Genomic DNA, 25,833 nt, shown 5'->3' with positions numbered 1-25,833 from the left:
TTCTAGCTGAAATAACTAAGTAACCGTTTTCTGTATCGGTCGTTTAAATCATTTTTATATTTTTACAGTGTTGCTTAGGTTCATTGATGTTTGGGGACTTTCTTTTAGGCCTTAAGGTCCTACCGCTGCATTTAAGTTGAGCTTAGGTCTCGATTTGTGGTGTGCTTGGGATTATTTTCCTGTTGCATGACCCAGTTAGGGCCAAGCTTTAACTGTTGTACAGACAGCCTCACATTTGACTGTAGAATACTTTGCTACAGAAGGGTTCATGGTCGATTCAGAGTGCCACGGTCCTGTGGCTGCAAAACAAGTGCAAAACATCTCCTCCCACACCGTGCTTGACAGTTGGTGTGAGGTGTTTGTGCTGGTTAGCTTTGCAACGTTGCTACCAAAGTTGCGGGTGCACTGCCATCTTCTTTTCTCCTGGCAAGCTTTCCAAACAAGCCATCCTTGTTCAGTCTTTTTCTAACTGTGCTGTCATGAACTTTAATATTTAACATGCTAACCGGGTTTTTACATTTTTCGCACGATCTGAACTTGAGGTGAATTTCTTGAGAGGATTGTGGCAGAGTATCAGCACAAACCTGAATGATCCCGACCTGAAAAGTGTCAAAGCATCTGTTTTTATATAAGTGCTCACACTTTATTTGTTAGAGTGCATTTGATCAGCAGTACGTGACTGCTAACCTGTCCCACGGAGAAAGCAAGAGTGTGTTCATTTTTTCACAGGTCTGTGTAGAGTGCTGTGAAAGCCTTTTAAATCACATCACTGTATATGAGACTTATAGGAACTGATGTATTTTAACAGGAAAGTAGAAGCAGTCAGGTTCACTTCTGTTTCAATCCACGTCACATCAGGTCACGTACAGGTTACTGTGCCTTAACACAGAGTATTAAAAGAACAGCAGGTAGACTTGAGCTTGATCTCTTGGCTCTATGGACGGATGGAGACGTGGATGGCTCGTTCTTCTGCCGCTGTGTGTGTGCGCTGACAGCAGAGGTACGGCACTAAACCTAGTTTACGATAGAAAGCTCTACTTTTTGTACTGATGTTGGTAAAATGTTAATTTTGTCCTTTTCACTCAGTGACTCTTGTGAAAACCACTGGAAAAGGGCCGGACATCACTCCAGTGTGCACCAGTCAGAACCTGACTTTGGTTTTAGTGAAATGTTGGATCAGCACAGAGAGACACACAGGGGAAACCTGCTGCCAGCTATACAGACTACAGCAGCCACTAAAGTGCGGCTGTGACTCCAGGTTCACGCTGATAGACGTGAATCACACTGTGTTTCTCCACCTGACCAGTTTAACAGCAGCAGACAGTGGCAACTACACCTGCGAATGCTCATATGAAAGAGAAACTCGGGTTTTAAGTCTTAATATCACAGTGGAATGTAAGCTTGTTTGGTCTTTTTTATACTTTTCAAGATAATGTTGATCGTCTCTGATTTATTTATTTTGCGTCAATGTTCAGTAGAGGACGACACGTTTTCTGGCGTGAAGTTCATGGCAACAGTCATCATCATCTCTGCTGCTGCTACGCTCATCATTGTGGTTGGGATAACGTGCTGTGTCACCCTGAGGAGAAATCCTCCCAGGTGAAAACTTTTTAACTTGTAAAATAACGCTTCATGATTTAAAAATGTCAGATTTTTTTAGCTTCTTTGAAAGCAGCACGAAGAGATGCCCACATCAGCAGGTTGGAGGTATTTAATGTTCACCCTGTAAACTCTGATGTTTTTATTCTAACAGAGAAAACCAACCAGGACCATCTAACTTAACCAGATCTGAAACTCTGCAGACTTTGGTGAGTTTGACGTAGTTCTGTTTCACACTTCTCAAAATGTTTAGGGTCATGTGACAGCGTGTCTATTTTCAAACAGCACTGTAATTAAATATTATAATAAATATTAAATATGTTTAAATCCGAAATGTTGTTTAGGATGAAGTGGACCCCTACACGAGCCTTCAACACCCGACCACCGATGTCTACCAAACTATCTCGTCAGGTCGCCCCCAGCATGATGCTAACTCCAGTCCAGCTACCTGTGATGTCACAGTGATGTACATTAATACTCAGGGAATAGAAGGAAAAGAGTTACATGTTGATTATGCAATCTATGAAACTATCAAGTACTAAGTTGGAAATATTCAATATCTACTTAGTATACAAGGTGCAGATAATATCTGTTTATAATATCTGTAAAGTAAAGAGAGATATTTTGTTGTACAGAAAATGGGTCCTATAGACTAACATGTTAATCAGAGGGTAGAAAATGTGCTTAGAGGCCTTTTTTGTTCTGTTGTTTTGTTTTTGCATTTTATGTAATTCTGTGTGAAACCATCAACTCCACAACTGTGAATCTCAGACAAATCTATATTATTATATTGCTTCATGTCTGTTTGTTTGATTAAAATCACATTTAATAAATACAGAATTTCTAATAAAGTATTTTTAATCCCAAATCAATCACCTCATCCACACAGCTGCATCTCAAAGACCAGAGGATTGTACAGCACCACAAACTACCAGAGGCTGTACATGTGTCGGGTTTGACATGTGTGCATTAATCCTCTGTTGTTGCTTTGAAATGTTTTGCAAAGATCAAGATGTGGGTTTTAAAGTGACCTGAAAGACACTTGAAAATAGGTAGATCTTCAAATTGAATTTAAAAAAAGGAAAACTTTATAAAAGAGGGAAGACTGTTCCAGAGATGGAGAAAGGTGTGTCACTTTTAGATGTTAAGTGGGAGTGTGGAACCACTAGAGGACTGCAGGTTTGGGTGGATTTGGCTGACAGATGTAATGTGAGTGTTATTTGGTAACACATCAGTCGCATGTAATATTTACATTCCTTCAATGTTTTTGCTTCATGAATTATAATTTTAACCTAACAATAATGGGTGAGGCTACATTTGAATCCATAAAAGTACTTCCTGCTTTAACAGCAGCTCAGTCCTCTGAACTTGGGTAGCAAAGGGGTGTATCCACCCTGCAGTACAGTAGAGTACAGTGTACACAACCAGCAGCAGTTAAAGAGTTGTTTAGATGTATTGACCAGTATGGGTAGATGGAAACTGTGGTTTGCTCTGCTTCTGCTGCCGTTCTGTACAGGCACAAAAGGTATCGTGCACGAGTTACTTTTATTTCTAAAGGATCGCTTATGTAGAGCGTTTTGATGTTGAACGGTTAATATATGTTGTTTTTAGAGGGAGAATATTTCCTTTACCAATTAATGTTTTATTTATTTATTTACTTTAATACAGGAAGTGCTAACTTAGCAGCTGTAATTCATACTGAACTGACTTTTATTTTTTTGTACTGCAGCTGTGCAGGAGCACCGTGTGAAAACCATTAGTAAAGAAGCAGATGTCACTCCACTGTGCACCAATGAAACAACACAAGTTATCCTGCTGATAGTGTGTAAGATTCAAACAGAGAGGAGCAGAGGAGAAAACTGTAGTCTGATGTATCGACATGGACACGACTTTGAGCATGAATGTGACTCCAGGTTCACACTGATGACAGAAAGTCAGACTGTGTTTCTCCACCTGACACATTTAACAGCAGAGGACGGCGGGAGCTACACCTGTGAGTGTGTACACACTGGAGGATCAAAAAAGCTTCATCTCAGTGTAACTGTGGAAGGTAAACTGTGGATTTATTTAATAACTTTTATGATTTACACTTTATGTATTTCTCTGTTAATTTTCTGCAGTGGTGACATTGTGATAATAATTATCACTGACACGTCTGCTGTAATTGTCAAAGAAATCAAACTGCTTTATTTAACGAAAAATGTGAAGCAGTTAATCTGACCAAACCAATTATAAAACAATGTTCAGAATTTAAATATATGACAACACACTTAATACAAGTTAATATTACATGACAGGCAAGAATGCGTAGCATCCTAATGTTCCCTTATAATTGATTAGAACCTGTTTTACTTTTCAGAGTTTTTAAATAATGTAGACGGAGTCAATGCCACCACAAACAGTTCTGCAGAAGTAACTTTCTTCTATGCTGCAGCTGGATCAGCTGTGTTCATCATCACATCTGGAGTTATTCTTGGACTGGTCTACAGCGAGAAATACAACAAGTAAGAGATTTTTATAGCTCAAATAGTTAACTAAATAGTATGAAATAGCAAATTTATAACCTCCTTTTCTTTTTTAATTGTGTTGTTTGACAGCAGAAAACATCAGGCACTAATAATCAGTCGTGGAAACGACACATGGAAACTGTACACGGTAAAATGTTGCACTTGCCGAACTTTTCTCTGCTGTTCGTTTTACTTCAAAAATGTATTTTTTCATCTTTTCTTTTGCAGGAAGCAGAATACCGAGCCGCACAGTGTCTTCATGCAAACGAAGAATGGGCTTTAATTACAACGACTTCTAAAATCAACACGCTTACTATTTATGTAAATGTTTGAAGAGACATGATTAGGGAACATTATTATTGTTGTTATCGTTTTATTATTATTATGTTGTTATGTTGTTGTTGTTGTTAAGGTATTGCATTTAAAGAGATTTATTTTTAGTATAACATGATGAATGGTTTTCTGGTGGAGAAAAACGGAGGCAGGCTTGCTGCCTTTGTTCCTTTGCTACCTGTTTCACTCACCTGTAGATGTTTGAGTAAATTTTGTTTTAATGTTTTACATGATCATGTTGAATATTTCAAACATTCAAAGTTTTACAAAGAAAGTTTTGTCTATAACAAAAATAAATTGTTGATCTTTTTCATACCACAAAGTTTGTCTATTACCTGCAAAGCATTAGTGACCTTCTGTTACTAATCTGCATATTTTAAAGGTTTTATTAAAAAGAGGCTCACCCAGACATCATCTGGAGGAACACTGATGTTTCACTCTTAAACAAATATTCATGTTTTGTTTAAGAGTGATGTTTATGATTGATTCAAGCTGAGTGTTTCCCCAGTAATTAATGAGTCGTCACCTTGACCATCTTCAGTCTTCCTGTGTCAAGCTCCTGTCCTTAAAACACACATGACTCTTTTTCACTGTTCAGCACTGATTAAGCTTTAAACATGCCATCAACTTACAGACACCTGAGCACAAACGCTTGATGGGCCCAAACCACCTGAAGTTTAATGTGCAGACATTTTGTCCCGTCTTCAACAATTAGCTATAACATTACGGTCATGCAGTGTTAAATCATTATGAATGGCACTTTACATTTAGGCATCTAGCGAGTGCGCTTATCCAGTTTTACTGTATATGCTAAAAAGTCTCCAATTCATTAGTAAGCAGACTGCTCATACTCTTCTTGTCTACAGCCTCTGTGTTGGTCTTCCAGTTCAGCCTGCTGTCAGTGGTGCTTGCACTCCACCACCAAATCAACATCCTGTCCTATTATAGATGCCAGCCATGTAATCATCGTCTTCCTTCTGAAGTCGATCACCAACTAATGGGTCTTTTTCACATTCAGGCCAGATGATTCCTCTGAGACCACACCGCAAAATCATACACTAGTTCTTTGTACTCCTCCACCTGCCCACCAGTAATACATCTAAAGTGTGAGGTGCACACGCTGAGCAGGAGTGGAGACAGCACAGCCCCTGTGGAGCCTGAATGCTGTCTAGTCTTATAGGCTGTGGCCTTTCTGTCAGGTAATCAGTAATCTGTGAGATAACAGACTAGTTCCCTGACATTTTCTGTAGTTTCTGTCTCAGAAACAGTGACTGGATTGTGTTAAATGAACTCGAGAAATCAAATATGATGCTGTGTCAATTTACTCAATAACTCAAAAAATGTTTCATATTTTAGAGTCTTTAAAATAGCCACTCTTTGCTTTGACTACTGCTCTGCACACTCTTGGAATTCTCTTGATGAGCTTCGTGAGGTCGTCACCGGAAATGGTTTTCCAGCAGTATTGAAGGAGTTCCCAGAGATGCTGAGCACTTGTTGGTCCTTTTGCCTTCACTCTGTGGTCCATCTCACCCCAAACCATGTGTACTGGGTTTAGGTCAAGCGACTCTGCAGGTGGGGGAGAGACATAGGAGAGGTGGAGAGTAAACTTAACCTGGGTGTCTATTGTCTTGTGTAGTCTGGGAGATGATTGAATGTTAGGGTGGGTACAGTTTCCTCTGCGGTGGGGTCGGGTGGGCTGGTCCGGGTCCTGTGGGGCTGGGCGGTCCTGCTGCCGTTGGCCCCGGTCTGGATGGGCCTGGGCTCCCTTGCCTTGGTGGGTGCCGAAGGACGGGGGTGCCTCTGTAAGTGCGCCCCAGGGTGGCTGTGGCTTGCTATCACCAGTGTGTGAATGTGTGTGTGGATGGGTGGATGACTGGGTGTGTAAAGACTATTAAAGCGCCATACAAATACAAGCCACTTACCATTTATTGGGGTCAGCGGGGAGCTGACCCCAGCAAGGGGCATCTAGCCCCTCCCTTCTTTTCCTCCCCATCCCCGGCTGCCTCCCTCTTCCCGCTCCAACACACCCACACAATTAGGTGCGGGTGTGTCACCAGGGTGCAGGGGAGGCACTCCCCCCCCCGTCCCCGTCCCCGTCTGGCCACCGGTGCCTCAATTTTATTCCACAACTTAGACATCCACATTACTCACACTCTCATAACACATACATATAGGGCCTTGAGGGTGGGCACGTTAACGGTCTGTGTATTCAACCCCACCTCTGGCGCCCCACCTCTCAATTTTAAATCCATGTAGACATTGAGGATTCTCGGGAGGGGCTGTGCTAACACCTGCTGCTCTCTGGCAGCAGCACCATGCTCTCCCGTGTTTTAAATGCACCTTAGAACAACACGCAGCAACACTACACATGAGCGGGAGGAGGGAGGTTTGGGGTCTTCACACACCTCTGTTCTCTGCTGGCCATCGGGGCGGGGGGGGGGCTGGGAGAAGGTGTTGGCCGGCCAATTGGGATCTGGAATGCGGGGCCTCCCTGCTGCTGCAGAGCCTGGGACGGTCTGCTTGCCTCCACCCCGGGGGAAGGGTAACATCTCCTGGGTCTGGGGCGAGGGTACCTGGACCCGGGGTATAGAGTATGTTTGGGGAGTGTGATTGTGTGTACATGTCCATGTATGCCTATCCCTACGTTGGGTGAGTGTTAAGTATTTGTATATGTGTGCATGAGGGTGGGAATGCATGTTTGTGTCTGTGTGTGCCTGTTTGTCTGTGTCTATATGTCAGGTCGGGTCTTAGACTCCACCTCTCTGGGAACTCCCAGGCCCTCCAAGGCCTATCTCCCCTCACCACACTCCCTGCCGGTAACTGATGCCCTCAGGGGTCGGTGCATTGGTGGTTCTTGGTGTCCGGGGCTGGGTGCTCAGGTATGTACCAGCTCACACCCGGTGGCTACCTGGCGGGGCCTGGCGCCTGTTGCTCGGTCAGGCCTCCTCTGGGGTGCGGGGGGCCCTCGGGCCTCCGGCCTCTGAGCACTGCGGCTCGGTTCACTCTGGCACAGCTGGCTGCCGGCAGAGCCGGCGGGCACGCCTGTCCAGCCCCCTCTGGCTTCTGCTCCGTGGCTACTGGGTGACCCCTCATCTGGGGCTCTCCTCAGCTCTTCCCAGGAGGGTGGCACGGATGCCCCTCTGGTGGTCCTCCTTGGGCTCTCGCACTCTGGGGCCTCTGGATGTCTGGAGCCTGGATCTCCTGCATGCCTGCTTCATGCCCTGAGGGACGGGGCTATAGCTCGCTACATCCTCTTGCAGACCATTACATGGGGAACAGAACAGAAGATCTCAAATTTGGACTCATCAGACCAAAGCACAGATGTCTACCAGTAATATCTGGTCCTTGTGTTTCCTGGCCCAAACAAATCTCTTCTGCTTGTTGCTTTTCCTTAGCAGTAGTTTATCAGCAGCTATTTGATCATAAAGGCCTGATTCACACAGTGTCCTGTTGATATAGAGATGTGTCTGCTACTGACTCTCTGTGCTGCATTTATCTGAGCTCTAATCTGAGGTTCTGATAACTTGCGATTTCTGAGGCTCGTGACTCAGATGAATTTATCCTCAGCAGCAGAGGGGACTCTTGGTCTTCCTTCCCTGGGCCGGTCCTCATGTGAACCAGTTTCATCGTAGTGCTTGAAGGTTTTTGCTACTGCACTTGGAGACACTGTGATGGACCGAGCAGTAAAGGAAAGTCTGGCACAGGTTAAAGTCCAGTTTATTTATTAATTAATTAATTAAGTTTTAATTTAACTCAAAAAACTAACCTGGTTAAATTATACAAATAATAAATACATTTGGGGCCCACAAAAGAGGTCGAAGTAACAGAACTCTTCTCAAAAGCTGGCAACAACCAATACTACAGACTCAAACAAACTGACCTATCTAAATGAGACAAAAGTGAAATTTAAATAGTGGCTGATCAGCCCAGACAGACACAAAAAGGGGTACAACACACAAAAACCTAGGTGAAACCACCATGACACGTCCCACCCCCCATGATCCAGAGTTGTGATATGATTTGCAGGTCTCCATATACTGTACGCCCCTTTTACTGGGAGCAGCTGCTACTGAGGTCACTCAGTCAAAAAAAGACTAAATCATACACATAACAGTGTAAACTAAAATGTGCACACTTATTTTAGAATACAGTATCATGTCATTGTACAAGTAAAATAATTGTAAACCAAAACCAGTTTTATTACCCTGTAAATTAATTGCTATTTTTAAAGAAAGAAAAATATAAATGTAGCGTTATGTATAAGTCTGTTGTAGCACTGTGATGTTTGGTAGATATTACCACTATCTGTGGCTTTAACTGCAACCATCACAGACACATTCAAAGCAACTCTCCAGACTGCCTGACCTTCAGTTCTTAAAGTAATGATGGACTGTCACTTCTCTTTACTTAGCTGATGATTTTTGCCATATTATGAATTCTTACAGTTGTCAAATAGGACTGTGAGCTGTGTACCAACCTGACTTCTGCACAACACAACTGATGGTCCCAACTCCATTAAGAAGGCAATAAATTCCACAAATGAGCCCTGACAGGCACGCCTGTGAAGTGAAATCCATATCAGGTGACTACATCATGAAGCTTATTGAAAGAAGGACAAGAGTTTGCAGCGCTGTCAACAAAGCAAAGGGCGGCCACTTTGACGAATCTAAAATATCAGACATATTTAGAGTTATTTATCATTTTTTTCTTTGCTACATAATTCCATGTATCTCGCTCCATATATTTGATGTCTTCACTATGAATCTACAGTGTAGACAGTCGTATAATTCAATCAATAAATCAATAAATGAGAAGGTGTGTTCAAACTGTTGACTGGTAGTGTATATAAATTAATATCTCTGTCAACAACTTTTTGCATTTTACGTCATGCTGTATTTTGGTAAAATTGAAAACTGAAAATGTTTTAAATTATATCAAATTTAATTGACAAGTTTCTATTGCAAACTAATTTTTAACCCCGACTCAACCAATTTATACACTGACATGAGGTCTGAGTGGGAATCTTTCATATGCCTTTCAGGGCCTGGAAGATTTTATTTTTCAAACCCACTGTCTTCTTTATTCTTGGCAGAGTGACATTTTGTTATTGCTGCTTTGAAATGTTTGGTAAACATCAAGTTATGCCTGTTTTGCACTAATGTCTTCATACATATTTGTTCTGTTTGCTATAAAGTCATTGCGTAGCTTCTAAGCTGCTATTTTAAGACAGACGTCTTCCTTCGTGTAAGCAATGTGATGTGAGTGCTATTTGTTAACGCATCAATCACATATAATAGTTTCATTTATCAGTGTTTGATCTTCATTCAACATTTTTACTTCTTGAATTTCTTCAAACAAGATAGTTAAAGTTATTTTAATTTGACACAAATGGGTGAGGCTACATTTGAATCCATAAAAGCACTTCCTTCTTTGACTGCTGCAGATACATGCAAAGGGGTGTATCTGACTTCCACCCTGCAGTACAGTAGAGTACAGTGTACACAACCAGCAGCAGTTAAAGAGTTGTTTAGATGTATTGACCAGTATGGGTAGATGGAAACTGTGGTTTGCTCTGCTTCTGCTGCCGTTCTGTACAGGCAGAAAAGGTATCGTGCACGAGTTACTTTTATTTCTAAAGGATCGCTTATGTAGAGCGTTTTGATGTTGAACGGTTAATATATGTTGTTTTTAGAGGGAGAATATTTCCTTTACCAATAAATGTTTTATTTATTTATTTACTTAAATACAGGAAGTGCTAACATAGCAGCTGTAATTCATACTGAACTAACTTTTATTTTTTTGTACTGCAGCTGTGCAGGAGCACCGTGTGAAAACCATTAGTAAAGAAGCAGATGTCACTCCACTGTGCACCAATGAAACAACACAAGTTATCCTGCTGATAGTGTGTAAGATTCAAACAGAGAGGAGCAGAGGAGAAAACTGTAGTCTGATGTATCGACATGGACACGACTTTGAGCATGAATGTGACTCCAGGTTCACACTGATGACAGAAAATCAGACTGTGTTTCTCCACCTGACACATTTAACAGCAGAGGACGGCGGGAGCTACACCTGTGAGTGTGTACACACTGGAGGATCAATAAAGCTTCATCTCAGTGTAACTGTGGAAGGTAAACTGTGGATTTATTTAATAACTTTTATGATTTACACTTTATGTATTTCTCTGTTAATTTTCTGCAGTGGTGACATTGTGATAATAATTATCACTGACACGTCTGCTGTAATTGTCAAAGAAATCAAAAAGCTTTATTTAACGAAAAATGTGAAGCAGTTAATCTGACCAAACCAATTATAAAACAATGTTCAGAATTTAAATATATGGCAACACACTTAATACAAGTTAATATTACATGACAGGCAAGAATGCGTAGCATCCTAATGTTCCCTTATAATTGATTAGAACCTTTTTTACTTTTCAGAGTTTTTAAATAATGTAGACGGAGTCAATGCCACCACAAACAGTTCTGCAGAAGTAACTTTCTTCTATGCTGCAGCTGGATCAGCTGTGTTCATCATCACATCTGGAGTTATTCTTGGACTGGTCTACAGCGAGAAATACAACAGGTAAGAGATTTTTGTTACCCAGGCAGGGAAAGACTCATTAGTAAAGCATAACAGCCATTTAAATATCATCTAATAAAAATTCTTTCACATAATATCTAATGAAATTTTCTTTTTAAAAATCTTTAATAAATGTAGTTTTTAGGAGATGTGAGCTTTTATCATGCAAAGGCTCTTTTAAAAAAATCCATGCATGTCTGACATAAGTAAATATAACATAATGTATAAAACATTTGTTTTATCTGAGTGCCAAATACAGAAGTTTCAATCACCATGTTTTCATGTTATTTGTCCAACAGAAGGCGACATGTCCCTATAACCATCTTTGAAAACACAGAACTGTACACGGTAAAATGTTGCACGTTGAACTTTTTCATAATGTGCATTTTACTTTACTTTGGCTTCACTTTGACTTCGTGTTTTCTTTTGCAGCAAGCAGAACCGATTGAGCCATACGAAGTCTTCATGCAAAGAGAGAATTTAATTTATGATCTCTAACATGTTAAAATTTAACATGCATACTATTTATTTAAATGTCTGAAGAGGGGTGATACACATTAAGGAGTAATGTATTGTTATTAATGTTGTTATTATTATTTCACAATACAAATTAAAGCAGAAGCTTCTGTATACAGATCAATGTTGCTTTACTATCTGTTTTGTATGACTACATGTTATTTTAATGTTTTAAAGTTCATGTTTAATGTTTCAAACTTTGAAATTAAAGCTGAAGTGTTTTAAAGTGTACTGTGTTGTATAACAGAATTAAACAATTGGTCTTTTGGACTTTTTAAAAATCACATATTCAGTTTGTCAAATACCTTCAATGCTGTGGTAGCAGTACAGTAATAATCAAAAGTTTCTTAAAGTTTAATGTAAACTTTAAGAAACCGGATGTCATCTTGACGCACTTTGAGATTTCACTGTAAACCACTGTGTGAAACAATAATCACCAGTGACACATGTAGAGGTTGGGTTTTTTTTGCAGGTGTAAATGAGTTGTCGCTTTGACTGATCACCATCATCATGCTTCCTGTATCAAGTTCCTGTCCTTACGCACTCATTTGCACTTAAGTTACCTTCAACATGCAGATCATCACCTACAGACCCCCTGAGCACAAATGTTTGATGGCCCCTGGATTTTATTCTTCAGACTTTTTTCCCCTCTTCAACAATTAGCAATAGCATACATGCCATTACATAAATAAATACAGAAAAGCTTATAATGATAATAATTCAGGGTTGCAGGATGGTGAGTGGTTAGTCTGTCACAGGGTAAACACTGCATTAACCTGCTCATTCATTATTCTTGTTTAAACTCTTAAAACTCAATACGAATACATTCATATTTTGGCATCTTGCAAGTGCTCTTACCCAAATTAACATGGCAAACTGAGCCACATTAGAACTTACATGATTACATGACTTACAAGTGATTCAGTTTGTCAGAGGATGGTGTGGCAATAATTTTTACATAGCATAAAATACTGAAGATGCTAAAAGCTCAAATGTCTCAACACCATCAAACAAACAGGTTTTTAATACATTTATATATTTATGATTTATTGATTTTAAGATTGAGGCAACTTGTGGGGATTGCAGAATACAATACAATGCTTTGAAGCCACACGATGGCCATATTGTGTTGTGGCGGAGATTACTAAAGACAAGCAAATACGGCTTTTGAAGTAGCGCCTGTATGCATACGTTAAAGACACAGAGGTTTTTGTGGGTCAGGAGTGAGAGAGGCCGAGGGAGCTGTGGTGAAGCGATAAGCTCAGAGTTTCAGTATGACTCAGGTTTCCTGACAATACTTGGACCGGCCTGTGTGAACCAGTTTTGCAGTCTATACGTTAAGGCTTCAGAAACCACTATCATACACACTGCTAAAAAGAAGTTATTGCTCAGGGTTTTTTTTAATAGCAGTTGAAATAATAGTAATAATATATAACACACATGACAAGACCTCCACCTCCAATGTACAGGAAGTAAACTGGGAGGATACAAGTATACCAACTTCTGTTGGTAGCACCAGAGAGGCAACTTTCCATCTCCCAAAGGTTAGTCTCCATTGCAGATAATGAAACACCTAGGAGCCCTCCCTTGACCACTGCCACTTCCTTCTAAAATCAATCAACAACTTATGACCTAGATTTGTACTTAAAGTGGGAGGTTCACATGGTAAACAATGTCACAGGGAGTCCTGTGATCTCTAAGCGTACTGCAGTGTTGTAAATCTAATTGTTGTTATATTGATGCCACATTAATTTTAACATCATGAAGAGAATTGGTTAAGATTGTAAGATTCCTGTCTAATCTGTTTCTCACCTCTCCTCCATCTGGCAAAAACCCAGTAACTGTTTTTTGGTCTCCTTCTATGGTTAAGTTCATGGGAGGGAATGTGCCAAGTGTAGTACAGGGGGGTGGGGTGGGGGGGGGGGGGGGTGGGGGGGCTCCAGTTTACGGAACTGGAGCACTTTCTAAATATACTGGTGTTAATGTTCCCAGTGTTAATTTATTATCATTATATTTGAACGACAGTTTAAGCATTGCTATTAACTTATGTAATCCTTAATTGATATTTAATTGTTATTTCAACGAGTGGGAGGAGCCACTGGCTATACAATACAATACAATACAATTCAACTTTATTGTCATTGCACATGTCACAAGTATGAGGCAACGAAATGCAGTTTGCATCCATCCAGAAGTGCTTTAGCCATGATTTAGATATATTACAAAATATATATTAGCAATAATATGTATATAGATATATTACAAAAATAGGTCTGTTATAGGTCTGAGGGTACAAAAATGGGTCTATTATGGGTATGTTACAATGTACACAGCATGAAGGTATGTTATGAATATGCAATAACTATAAGTATGTACAGGCCGTAGTGGGTGTACAAGCTATGTACAGGCTATGAACAGGATATAAATATGAAACTATACAGAAACATGCAAGTTATGAACAGTTGTAAACAGCTGTAGAATTATAATTATCATATTGCTCAGAATGATTGTTTATACAGAATAATACAGTAGTGCAGTTAAGATCAGTGAAATATGTGGCTACTTCCTACAGAGGCTGTATAAAGTGTTAGTGGTTGTGGGTGTGTGTATGTTCAGTCCATGAGTTTAATGTGTGTCAGATGTCAGGAGGCAGAGTTCAGGAGTCTGACAGCTGTGGGGAAGAAGCTGTTCTGGTACCTGGTGGTCTTAGTCCGGAGGCTCCTGTAGCGCCTCCCAGAGGGCAGGAGGGTGAAGAGTCCATGTGCTGGGTGACTGGGGTCTTTGATGATTTTCCCAGCCCTTTTCAGACACCGCTTCCTGTAGATGTCATTGAAGAAACTTCTAAAAATGCCTCCTACGAATCTACAGATGCGACAGGAGAAGCAGCAACAGTATAACAAGCCACCATAACAGAGCAAGAAGGGGCTGTACGGCGAGCCACTGAGGATGACATTTTACAGTGAACCCTGATAAAACATCAGAAGCAAGACCCTCCAGTTCGGCCCAGATATTTGAGACCTTCATGCAGTTTCACATTGGGAGAGATAAAAGAGAAAGAAACAGAAAAACAAGAACAGGAGCTCAGGGTCTTCAGTCTCCAGGTTACTCAGCTCTAAACGGATTCGGAGGTAAGCAGGGTAGGCTGGTCCACAGCATGAACCACGAGATTGCCACCTGGGGAGCCTAAACTGGTGAGATTGGAGGAAGATGATGATGTTGAACAATTTTTGACAACTTTTGAAAGGCTGGAAACTGTTTATAAATCACCAAAGCATGAGTGGGCAATTCGTCTCATTCAATTGTTAACATGCAAAGCTAGGAGTGCCTTTGTGGCCATGGATCCAGCTCATTCTACAACTATGACAGACGGAAAGAAGCAGTGTTGAATAAATATGAACTCTGTAGAGATATTTGTTGATGACGATGATCCAGGTCCCTTGACACCCCAGCGAAAAAATCTCCCAAAAGATATACACCCATCTGAGGGACTTGCAAAGGTGTTGGTTATTGTACATACACAAAAGAGGAAAATATGGTAGCTGTTGTGCTGGAGCGCTTTATCTAGAAGTGAAGATGTAGGTCAAGGAGCATGACCCTGACACAGCAACAAAGGCAGGAAAACTAGTGGATACCTACGTCTTGGCACAGAAAGGCCCAGGAACACATCGATATGCTGGACTGCTGTGCCAGGTGAAGGGTAAGCCAGAGAGTATGGGAAAAGGAGTGGTTCTTTCAGCAGTTCATCTTCTCAGACTAACAACATACTATGATTGACATCTAACAAACCATCAAATATCAATACAAGTTTGAGGAAAAGGAACGGTGAGATTTACATAGAGGTCAATAATCAGGTCTATCTGCTAAAAATAGGTGTAGCTCCCAAATTGCTCTACCCTAGTCTGTTGGGAACAGGTCTCCCTATTGTATGATCTTATAGCAGAGAGGGAAAAGAGTTTATGTGGTGTAGTCAGTAGGTCGAAGGCATCCATCCGTTCTCTTCCACTTGTCCTTGTCAGGGTTGCTGGGGGGGGCGACCCAGCTACCATAGGGCTAGAGTAGCCTGTCACAGGGCCAACACATAGAAACAGACAACCATACACACTCACATTCACCACTGGGCAACTGAGAATTACCAATTACTACTCAGGACCTCCTTGCTATCAGTTAACAGTGCTAGCTATTGTGCCGCTGTGCTGCCCCATCTAAAGCAAATAAGCTTAAAAGTCACTCACCTAAGAACACACCAGCACCGGTTGAGTTAGAAGTCCAGAGAGAAACCTTGGAGGAAACTGATGAGGCTGAATACAAAAATGTCATCTCTTACATCCCTGACAGTTTAGAATATTCAAGATTCAAGATTTTTATTTGCCATTTGTGCACAGGACCAACAGTTTGTGCACACTGGAATTCTTGTGCAGAGCTCTCCAGGTCAGTTACACTTTTTAAAGATAAAGACAAAGCAACTGAAAAAAGGAAAAAGAAATAAAACAAGGAATGGAAGAATCATAGTATTTACTATGTACAAAAACACTGTACAGAGAGGGTGGTAATACACTTCCTAGCCCTGTGGAGATCCAGTGCTGACGGTGAGCTCAGCAGACATGCATCCTCCCATCCTCACCACCTGTGGTCTGTCTGTCTGTCAAAAAGAATAGGACATTCCCCCCACTTCTTGGACGTGAAATAATTCACATAGACTGACATTTAAACTATCGTAGAGCGTGTTTGTGCCTGGTTTGACTGGTTTGACTTATGACAAGGGTGGATTAATACCACACTGTTTTCTGGCAGACACACACTCACAGATGCAGATATGCATGGTGCAGTGAGGTGCATGCAGCTTTCTTGCTCACAAAGGTGTGGGGGGGCCTACATATTTACTTGTATTTTGGGTGTGTGTTTGATGTTGTGTTGTGTTTGTTCGTAGGTAACGGAGCAATCATATGTAATTGTTACATTTACTAATGTTAGGTCTTATTTTGAAAATAATTTTTTGCTCCTTGAATTTCATTAGACGAGGTGTTGAAAGTAACAATAAAGAAATTCAAATAAATATGTATGTTTTCTTTTTTCTTTTTTTGCATTTCTTCTTTCTTCCAGTTCGAACATAAAAAGCAGAAATATCAGCACTTCCTTCCTTGACTCACCTCTGTGACAGCTGGTGATCTGAGGTTTGGGTGTATGTGTGCAGTGTGTATATCTTTAACCCTGCAGTAGAGTACAGTGTACACTTCAAGCAGCAGTTAACGGTTGTTTAGATGTCTTGACCAGTATGGGTAGATGGAAACTGTGGTTTGTTCTGCTGCTGACTTTCTGTACAGACAACAAAGGTATTGTGTAAGAACTCATTTTTTATTAAAATGTATAACTTTCCTGTAAAGTTGTTTTTCTGCTGTTAATTTGTCTTGTCAAAGTTTTTAAAAGGAATATATTAGCAGTTAATGTTGGTCATGTATTATAGATATACAGCAAATGATATTATTTAATAATGTTTTCTATTGGAACATATTTCAGCTGGTACGGAGATTCTTATGAAAATCATTGACAAACAACCAGATGTTACTCGAATATGCAGCAACGAAACGCTGAACGTGATCATGCTGACAGTGTGTAAGATCAGCACACAGAGGAGCAGAGGAGAGGAGTGCAGGCTGCTGTATCGACATGGACACGACTTTGAGCATGGATGTGACTCCAGGTTCACACTGATGAAAGAAAATCAGACTGTGTTTCTCCACCTGACACATTTAACACAGGAGGACAGCGGGAGCTACACCTGTGAGTGTGTACAGACTGGAGGAACATATAAGCTCCAGCTCAATGTAACTGTGGAAGGTAAACCCTGGATTTAATACCTTTTATAATTGTGAGTCACTTTTATTGATAACTAGTAACATAAGAAGCAACAATGAAGCTGTGGACAGTGAGCTGTGCCCACATTTGATTTATAAATAAGCGCACCTATCGTACTTTTCTGATTTGTTTTTCTTTTTTTTAGCCAATGGAAGCCATGAAGTCACCACCAGTCCAACAGAAACACCTTTATCTCTCTCTTTGTATGCTGTAATTGGAGTGCTTGTAGTTATCATCATATCTGGAGTCATCCTTGGTTTTATTCACACAAAGAAATGCCACAGGTAAGAGATTATTGTAGCTCAGAGAGGTTAGATAATGGTCAGAGAAATGGCTACAAATTCTATCCCATATTATTTAAGGTCAAGTATGTTAATCTTAACTTGGCTTCTTAAAATCCATCTATACCTGACTTGTTTATGTATTTTGGTGCCTTTTATTTGTACATTAGTTTAAACAAACGGTTTCTATCTTAGTGCCAAGACAATTGAATGTGTGCGTATTTTCCCTCACAGAGGACAGCAGGTGTCCACCAGTCATGAAAACACAGAACTGTACACGGTAAAATGTTTCACCTAGTGCACGTTTGTCTGCTGTTAATTTAGTTTTAAAAGTATTTTGTAATGACGTGTTTTCTTTTGCAGCGTGCAGAATACACTGAGCCGTCTGTCTTCATGCCAACAGAAAGTGAGCTTCTTTTCATTTCTAAAGTCAACACATGTACCACTTATTTCAGTGTTTGAATAAAAATCCAAATTTAGGGATTTTTCTTAATAAGTAATTGAAATTGAAGAATTTGTATTTGTAATCTTGTTATGTAACATCTACCTCTATAAGATGCAGGCTTTTCTTGTCCATATCTGTGTTGCTTCACTTTACATTTCACTCATCTGTAGCTGTTTGAGGAAATAGTTGTTTTTTACAGTTTGTTTTACGGTTCATGTTGAATGTTTAAAACCGGACAAATAAAGGTTGGTTTTATCATGTGTGCACCAGTAATGTGACGTGACAATAAAAGTGATTTGATTTGATTCTGTAACAAAAATAAAATGAAATTTTAATATCACACAGTGATTTAGTGATTTTGCTTAATCTATAAACAACAATCTACAAACTGTAGTGGCTTTATAACCAAAATATTCTCAGAGTTTAGGGCAGAAAGCTGTTTGCTGTGACTTGTTGGGGAGTCAGGGGAAAGGGAAAGGAAAGAAAAACGATAGACGATAGAAAAACCATAGAAAGACAGGACAGAACCGACGGTGGAAGAAAGAAGACAAAAATGTACTGACATGCTGCAGGGGTGAGCAAGAACGCCCACAGTAGTCTGAGCCTATAGCAGCATTACTAAAAGATCACATCGTCCCTGCCTAAGTATAAGCTTCATGAAAAAGGAAAGTCTTGAGACTAGTCCTAAAAATAGAGTATATGTAATTTGCCTGTAGACTCAAAGCAGCCCTGCAGTGCCTCCGGTTCCTCTTCTGTCCACTGTGGATACAAGTTGTCATTTGAAAGCAGTAACTCACATTAGACTAGATTATGGTAATGCCTGTTAAGAAGAAGGGGATTGGACTGTATGTATTAGTATTTCCATACAGCAGGCCTGGTAATTGATATACTTTGTGCAAAAACTTTGCATCTGTTCAGTGAGATGTGGTTAAGATCAGCAGTAATCGTAAAAAAGGCGGATGCTGGGTTAGCAGGCGGTCTACAGTCTACAGTGATGTCACATTGTACCTCTGCACCACCTGATGCTTGAATGTAAACAGAAACAACAATAGCTGATGAGAATTCACTAAAATCAGTTTGTTAAAAAGACAATTTCATACTATCACTGTAAACCTTTAACAAAGTACGGTTTCTTAAATTGGGAAAACATGATCACATTTGGAGTTACTGTACTTGTATATAAAATTCTTCATGGCCTGGCCCCACCTCCTCTTGATGAGTTCATGAAACAAAATCAAAGTTCATCTGTATCTGCCAGAGCACTTTCCAAAGGTAGTTGTAAAACCGCTCCAAACTAAAGCTGATGATTTTGCTGATGAGAAGAGATTGATGTGTATCTTTCGTTTTGTAATTATTCCTACACAAGCAGTTTATTGTATAAAATCCATGTATATCTGTCATATTTACAAGTTACATTTACACTTTCCCACTGTTCCCACTGGAAGAAGATATAAACTGGATTGGCCCTGTAATAAGTGGTTAGCCTACTCAACGTAAATTACACACGAACAACATTAAGCTACTCACGCAGAGAAGAACAGCTGCTGCATCATCATCCTCATCATTTCTGCTACACTGGCAGGGCTAGGGGCCAGGACTCTATTCTTCGGGTTCTTGGGGGATGTTGCTAACTCCGGGTCCGATAACAGGCACCACACCCGCAGTAGATGTGCACGCTGTGAGGTCTCACAGCAAGCTATCAAATACGGCGCATTTCTCGGCTTTTAAAAAAACGCTATGCGTCGCCAGGTGTTTCATCGGATTCGAGGTGTTACCTCCTTTGACAGTATCACAGTATCAGCTTAAAGCACTTGTTGCTGCTGAGTTTGCATCTTTTGCTGTGAAGTACAGCCAGACTTTGACAGCTTCGCTTTAATCTGTAGCTCTGCTCTAAAAGAACGTACGTACCTGGGCCCGCCTACTACGCTCGCAAAGGTAAAATGATTGGCTAGAATCTAAAGCGTATCACATCTCAGGGGGAAAAAAAGCACCAAAATGTTCACTGCTTTTCGGTCTGGTTACTACCGTTTATGTCAGAACCGGTGCCATAATGGTACCGGATAGCGGTACCCATCCCTATTAAACGGTGTGCAGCAGTTTCTCTCAGCAGTAGCATTTTGATGTGATAAGTATGGTGTGGAAGTCTTATGCTTCATGACATTATTTGCCTGGTTATCCTTTACCATAAACTCAGATACATTTAATCTGCCCATACAGGGTATCAGACAGAAACTTCTCTGTAGCTTGCACTTGGTCGTTCTTATTTTTTTTTTTAGAAAATAGACAAAAACAGCACTGGAATAATCATGAGTGAATGATAATGCAAACCCATCTCTGGTCCTGCTCTGTGTGTGGCCCTGTGTGCACACCTCACATTGTAGGGCAGGTTTGTTTGTTACCTTTGATTGTCATATCATCAACAACATTTTCCTATTTTTGAATGTCATCATAATTATAGTGCCCTAGTATTACACGCTGTGTCTGCTTAACATATCAACCCTTACACTGGTCACTCGCTGTATGCAGGTAGTGCTGTCTGTTGTATTCATAGATGTGGAACTTTGTGCTGTCTCTGTGCTGCATGGCGTCTTTCTCTTTGTTGAAAGTCTCATAACCCAACTGGGAAGCAGCTGCTTTCACAGAAAAGATGTCCTGTAACTATAAGGGGATGTACAGTGCGTGTTCACTGCACTCTAAGACTAAACTGCATTTTGTACAATTAGCCAGCTTCACGCAGTGTGTCCTCAGCCCAGTATCACGACAAAACGTGTAATAGACACGAGACACGCCAGTCCACTGTGTCGTATCACACTTTGGAGAGGCAGAAGTTGCAATAAGTTGTAGTGAGCTGCAGTACCAGCAGAGGGTGATACTGTATTTGAAGCCAACATTAAAACAATCATAGGAAAATGTTTAAGACATTATGGTAAATGGTAAATGGCCTGTATTTATATAGCGCTTTACTAGTCCCTAAGGACCCCAAAGCGCTTTACATATCCAGTCATCCACACATTCACACACACATTCACACACTGGTGATGGCAGCTACATTGTAGCCACAGCCACCCTGGGGCGCACTGACAGAGGCGAGGCTGCCGGACACTGGCGCCACCGGGCCCTCTGACCACCACCAGTAGGCAACGGGTGAAGTGTCTTGCCCAAGGACACAACGACCGAGAATGTCCAAGCCGGGGCTCGAACCGGCAACCTTCCGATTACAAGGCGAACGCCCAACTCTTGAGCCACGATCACCCGTTATTACACATTTACATGTTGTAACAACAACATATTTGCTGCGTACCATCATTGCTTCTGCAATGTGCTTAATCATACCTACGTTGCTCCCTACCGACTGATTGCTTTGAATATACTGTCTCCCTCTGCTGGTAATGCCACCTCTGCAGCATGCATGCCCATTTCAGGTTTTGAAGAGTCAAAGCGTGGAATAAACACCGATACCATATTACTCAACATGATATCGGTTTGGTGTCTCAGTCTGGAAACTTAATTTTTTGGAGCTTGGCATAATGATATGTAAACTTGCCCCCGTGTCTGTGATCAGACTCTTTTTCTGAGTGGAGCTTTGTATCCTTGTCACTTATCTGGACCTGGAAACCACAAGTGACATTGAGACTGAGGAGGTCAGGGACCGCTCTGACTTGGAGCCTCTGGTATGAGGACCGTGAGATGTACAAATGATAAAGTATTTAATTCACTGATTAAGAGACATTGTTTTAACATCTATTTATAATTTTTAATAGGATAAAGTCAATCAAGAGGATGCATACAAAATCCTTCATCAACCGTTCGTCTGTCTTTAGTGTGTTTTTGCAGAGTTGATTTGAATCTCTATACTGGTCCTTAACATATTTCAAAGTTCTTACATGTAAATTTACAACAAGCCATGTGTCAGATGAGGATGTTTAATAATTTATGTTATAATGAATACAATGCTCACTTAGTATACAAGGTGTAGCTACAGAGGAATCTGTAAATAAATTAAAAAAAAAAAGGGAATTTGCCTTCCGGCTGAAGCAAACGTGTTTCCATCTTATCTCTCGGTGGATTTTGGAATTGCGCAACACTGCAACCTTCTAGATACTGAAACTCCAGCTAGTAAATCACACATCAGTCAACAGTCAAGATAACATGATTAGGAAACTCAGATACTTCTAGGTAATGGGACAGTGATGTCTATTTGTTCAAACATGAGATCCTTTCATCTGTCTTTCATGCATCTTCAAGGAGCTTACTGACGCAGTATGACTTTGAAAGGCACATGCTCGCAGATGCAAAATCTCAAAAGCTTTTGCGTTCATTTCTATCAGACATCACTATAAGAGTGATCATAAAGTCCTTTAAATTAACATGTATACAAGTGTTGCTATTTGTTTTCCTCAGCCAGAATATATTTTCTGTGTTGATGCACCGGCTCTCTCTTCCAGCGCTCACATGAAAACAGAAGCGTCGTCAGCACTTCCTTCCTCCACACCAACACAGACCTCAGTGAAGGCTGAGAATCTGAGGCTTGGGTGCATAAACCCTTCGCCCTACAGTGATCTACAGTGTCAACTGTCAGCAGCAGTGGCACTGTTATTTAGATGTTTTGACCAGTATGGATAAATGGAGACTCGGGTTTGCTCTGCTTCTGCTCCTCACTTCCTGTATGGACAACAAAGGTTTGCAAAACAGTTATTTATGTAGGATCGCTTATGCAGCGCATTGTTGTTGTTGTTTTACAGTTAATCTATGTTAGGTTTTATTACCTGTATTTACCAGTAAATGTTGGTAACTTAGCAACTGTATATCACACAGAACTGACTTCCAGTTTTACATATTACAGCTGGTACGGAGATTCTTATGAAAATCATTGACAAACAACCAGATGTTACTCGAATATGCAGCAACGAAACGCTGAACGTGATCATGCTGATAGTGTGTAAGATCAGCACACAGAGGAGCAGAGGAGAAGAGTGCAGGCTGCTGTATAAACATGGACAAAACTTTGAGCATGGATGTGACTCCAGGTTCACACTGATGAAAGAAAATCAGACTGTGTTTCTCCACCTGACACATTTAACAGCAGAGGACGGCGGGAGCTACACCTGTGAGTGTGTACAGACCGGAGGAACATATAAGCTCCAGCTCAATGTCACTGTGGAAGGTAAAGTGTGGATTTAATACCTTTTATAACCGAGCCTCACTGTATTACTGTGGTTATTGATAACTGGTATCATATCAATCAACAAAGGTTTGTAAGAAGCTGGGGTCACCTCACGACTGCCCACATATCTTAATGTAGAGAAAAAACAATTGACCCAACAAAATCTGCTGTTAAACAGTATAAACAATAAAATCAAAAATCACTTAATTTCAAGAACATATTATATGACACTATAGCAACAGAGGTTAATATCATGATGCTGCTTTATAATTAACTCATTAACTCACTGGTGATTTTCTCATTTCTTTTTCTTTTCTAGGCACTGAAAGCCATAAAGTCACCACCAGTCCTACAGAAATACATTTTAAATGGTCTTTCTATGTTTTAATTGGAGTGCTTGTAGTCTTAATCATATCTGGAGTCCTCCTTGGATTTATATACGTAACAAAATGCAGCAGGTAAGAGATTATTATATTATAATGTCTGTGAAGGTTCTCAGTCAGTTCTCAGTATTATAACACGGTTAGGGAGTATAACCATAGTATGATCATATTTACTGAGGCATTCACAACATCTCATGCAAACTCTGTCACATATTATTTAATGTAACATTTATGTTACGCTGACGCTCATCTTATGGTCGATGTGGCTTTATTTTTGTAATTGTCCTGCACAAGCTCTTTATTTAAAATCCACATATATAAAATAAATATTTTTATCTCAGTTCTAAGAAAATGCAGAATTTTTGAAAAAAAATTTTTGGTGAATTGTTTTCCCAGCAGAAGACGACAGCTGCCAATAACCAGTCCTGAAATAATAACTGATCCTGGAAACACAGAAGCGTACATGGTAAAATGTTGCACTTACTGCATTTTGTACCTGCTTTTCATTGACTTAGAACTTTTTACTAACTGAGTGTGTTTCACTTTACAGGCAGCGGGAGAAATTGAGCCATACAGTATCTTCATCCAAACAGAAAATGGGCTTTATTCAACTTCTAAAATAAACTTAAATCATATTACTTGAAATACATTTGATGTAAATTGAGGTATGAATTTGCAGCACTTTTATAATAAGTATCTATTTCCTAGTGAATAAACAGTGAAGCTGGACTTGCAATCTCCAAAGCAATGATGCTTTACTATTAGTTTCACTTATTGTTGCATTAGTAGAAGTACAGTTTATTTTAATCTTTTAAGAGTAACGTTTTATATCTGAAACTTAAATATCAAGTCACACTGTCTAGAGTGACAAAATAGACTTTTATACATATTCAGTTTGTTGATTTCAGAGCTGTAATAGCTTTATAGCAATAATTAGATCTTGACTGATGCTGGATGTTTAAGACTGATACTGATACCAATATGTAGTAATTTCAAACTCAGATATTTATTCTGGTGTTGTTGTCTGTGAGACACACAAAGACAAACAAATTTCCCAAACATTTTTTAAGGGTGATCTATATGTGAGTCCTCACTAAGATAATATCATAATACAGTCTAAAACAAAATCCTGTTTTTTTATATTAACAGGTCATGGATTACTCGTTTGTTCTCTGCACTTTGTAGCCAACAGGGGATCTTCAGAGTGCAGAGTTATGGACAAACTATGTAACAGTCATGGTTGAATGTTGTTTCTCCCGTCTCTACTTTTCAATTTTTTTATTTATTAGTTAATATAAATACAATATATTGACTGATAGATAAGCTCAGCTGACATATCAGTTAATAAAAATAATGATAATCCAAAACCAAGTTATTATGTCAAACAGCGTCATGCAAAAATCTTTTTTGAGCCATGGTGCGAGTTCACTACGCTGAGATTTGTAACCCACTTTAAACCGCTATGTGAAACAATAATTAGCATTTCCGCTTATCGTTATCTAAGTATGGGTCGTTGAGTGTTTCAGGGCTTTTTCAGTTAATGAGCCGTAACCCTGACCTCACACCATCGTCGAGCTTCCTGTATCAACTTCCTCTTCTCACAGACAGATTTTGCTCTTTTGCACTTTACCAATGTTCCCCACGCAGTTGGTTTTAAACAGGGACTCCCCAGCAACAACCACCAAACCTCTGTACACAAGTGCATTTTCCAGGCTCTCTTCCTGGAATTTAATATATGTGAAACTACTGAAAAGGCCAACAGGAAAATATTGTGTCTGAAAGAAAAGGCCTTTATTGTTTCGTGAATTGTGCACGCATCTGTACATAACAGGTTTTTTGTTGTTTTTTCGTCCTGTAATTTAAAAGAAATCATCTGAAAAAGACCCTAATAAAATACCTCATGTTAGACGCAAAGTTATTCCTTTACTTTTTTCTTTCTTTTTCTTTTGCCTGTCAACTGCAAACAATTTTAAAACAATCATATTCATTTTATTTCTCAGATTTGCACGTGGTGACCAAAGCTGCACATAGACTAAGCCTACATAAAAACTTTTTATATTTATCCTTTAAGTCTGTTGAATGCCACCAGGGCTACAGGTGAAGGAAAATGAAACTAATCACATCTAATTATTAATTTAATTATAACCTATCAGATTCTCCTGTGTCTTGA

General features: G+C 40.0%; 4 protein-coding genes across 5 annotated transcripts; all 4 read left to right on the top strand.

Annotated features, from left to right (window-relative positions):
• Positions 1-137: 137 nt before the first annotated feature.
• On the top strand, positions 138-2,638 carry LOC146682094 (uncharacterized). Its single transcript, XM_085449331.1, has 5 exons — positions 138-1,000; positions 1,087-1,395; positions 1,476-1,599; positions 1,754-1,808; positions 1,944-2,638. Exons 1-5 carry the CDS (start codon positions 937-939, stop codon positions 2,139-2,141), a joined length of 750 nt encoding a protein of 249 aa, XP_085305457.1. The 5' UTR covers positions 138-936; the 3' UTR covers positions 2,142-2,638.
• Positions 2,639-2,781: 143 nt separating this feature from the next.
• On the top strand, positions 2,782-4,747 carry LOC146682093 (uncharacterized). Its single transcript, XM_085449332.1, has 5 exons — positions 2,782-3,124; positions 3,329-3,649; positions 3,959-4,103; positions 4,197-4,254; positions 4,335-4,747. The coding sequence occupies exons 1-5, from the start codon at positions 3,064-3,066 to the stop codon at positions 4,437-4,439; spliced, it is 690 nt and encodes a 229-aa protein (XP_085305458.1). The 5' UTR covers positions 2,782-3,063; the 3' UTR covers positions 4,440-4,747.
• Positions 4,748-9,881: 5,134 nt separating this feature from the next.
• LOC146682092 (uncharacterized) lies at positions 9,882-11,676 on the top strand. Its single transcript, XM_085449197.1, has 5 exons — positions 9,882-10,045; positions 10,250-10,570; positions 10,880-11,024; positions 11,321-11,369; positions 11,454-11,676. The coding sequence occupies exons 1-5, from the start codon at positions 9,985-9,987 to the stop codon at positions 11,517-11,519; spliced, it is 642 nt and encodes a 213-aa protein (XP_085305323.1). The 5' UTR covers positions 9,882-9,984; the 3' UTR covers positions 11,520-11,676.
• Positions 11,677-22,619: 10,943 nt separating this feature from the next.
• LOC146682091 (uncharacterized) lies at positions 22,620-25,581 on the top strand. Of its 2 annotated transcripts, none has more exons than XM_085449420.1 (5): positions 22,620-22,795; positions 22,960-23,280; positions 23,600-23,738; positions 24,063-24,129; positions 24,214-25,581. In XM_085449420.1, exons 1-5 carry the CDS (start codon positions 22,732-22,734, stop codon positions 24,304-24,306), a joined length of 684 nt encoding a protein of 227 aa, XP_085305546.1. In that variant the 5' UTR covers positions 22,620-22,731; the 3' UTR covers positions 24,307-25,581. The 2 variants fall into 2 exon arrangements, with proteins under 2 accessions (XP_085305546.1, XP_085305545.1); XM_085449419.1 differs by having other exon boundaries at positions 24,060-24,129.
• The last annotated feature ends 252 nt before the right edge of the window (positions 25,582-25,833 follow it).

Source organism: Copadichromis virginalis, linkage group LG23, assembly GCF_057382275.1.
Source record: "Copadichromis virginalis isolate Kocher_CV1m ecotype Utaka linkage group LG23, C_Virginalis_male_GT1.1, whole genome shotgun sequence".
NCBI classification, from domain to species: Eukaryota; Metazoa; Chordata; class Actinopteri; order Cichliformes; family Cichlidae; genus Copadichromis; species Copadichromis virginalis.
Note: the sequence above shows the minus strand (reverse complement) of the source record. Positions and strands in the feature narration are given on the sequence as shown.

Coding starts and splice junctions, on each gene's coding strand:
- LOC146682094 (XM_085449331.1), top strand. CDS start 937: ATGGACGGATGGAGACGTGGATGGCTCGTTCTTCTGCCGCTGTGTGTG. Junction 1,396..1,475: donor TCTTAATATCACAGTGGAAT/GTAAGCTTGTTT, acceptor GTCAATGTTCAG/TAGAGGACGACACGTTTTCT. Junction 1,809..1,943: donor CTGAAACTCTGCAGACTTTG/GTGAGTTTGACG, acceptor AATGTTGTTTAG/GATGAAGTGGACCCCTACAC.
- LOC146682093 (XM_085449332.1), top strand. CDS start 3,064: ATGGGTAGATGGAAACTGTGGTTTGCTCTGCTTCTGCTGCCGTTCTGT. Junction 3,125..3,328: donor GTTCTGTACAGGCACAAAAG/GTATCGTGCACG, acceptor TTTGTACTGCAG/CTGTGCAGGAGCACCGTGTG. Junction 4,255..4,334: donor ACACATGGAAACTGTACACG/GTAAAATGTTGC, acceptor TTTCTTTTGCAG/GAAGCAGAATACCGAGCCGC.
- LOC146682092 (XM_085449197.1), top strand. CDS start 9,985: ATGGGTAGATGGAAACTGTGGTTTGCTCTGCTTCTGCTGCCGTTCTGT. Junction 10,571..10,879: donor TCTCAGTGTAACTGTGGAAG/GTAAACTGTGGA, acceptor TTTACTTTTCAG/AGTTTTTAAATAATGTAGAC. Junction 11,370..11,453: donor AAAACACAGAACTGTACACG/GTAAAATGTTGC, acceptor TTTCTTTTGCAG/CAAGCAGAACCGATTGAGCC.
- LOC146682091 (XM_085449419.1), top strand. CDS start 22,732: ATGGATAAATGGAGACTCGGGTTTGCTCTGCTTCTGCTCCTCACTTCC. Junction 23,739..24,059: donor TACGTAACAAAATGCAGCAG/GTAAGAGATTAT, acceptor TTGTTTTCCCAG/CAGAAGACGACAGCTGCCAA. Junction 24,130..24,213: donor GAAACACAGAAGCGTACATG/GTAAAATGTTGC, acceptor TTCACTTTACAG/GCAGCGGGAGAAATTGAGCC.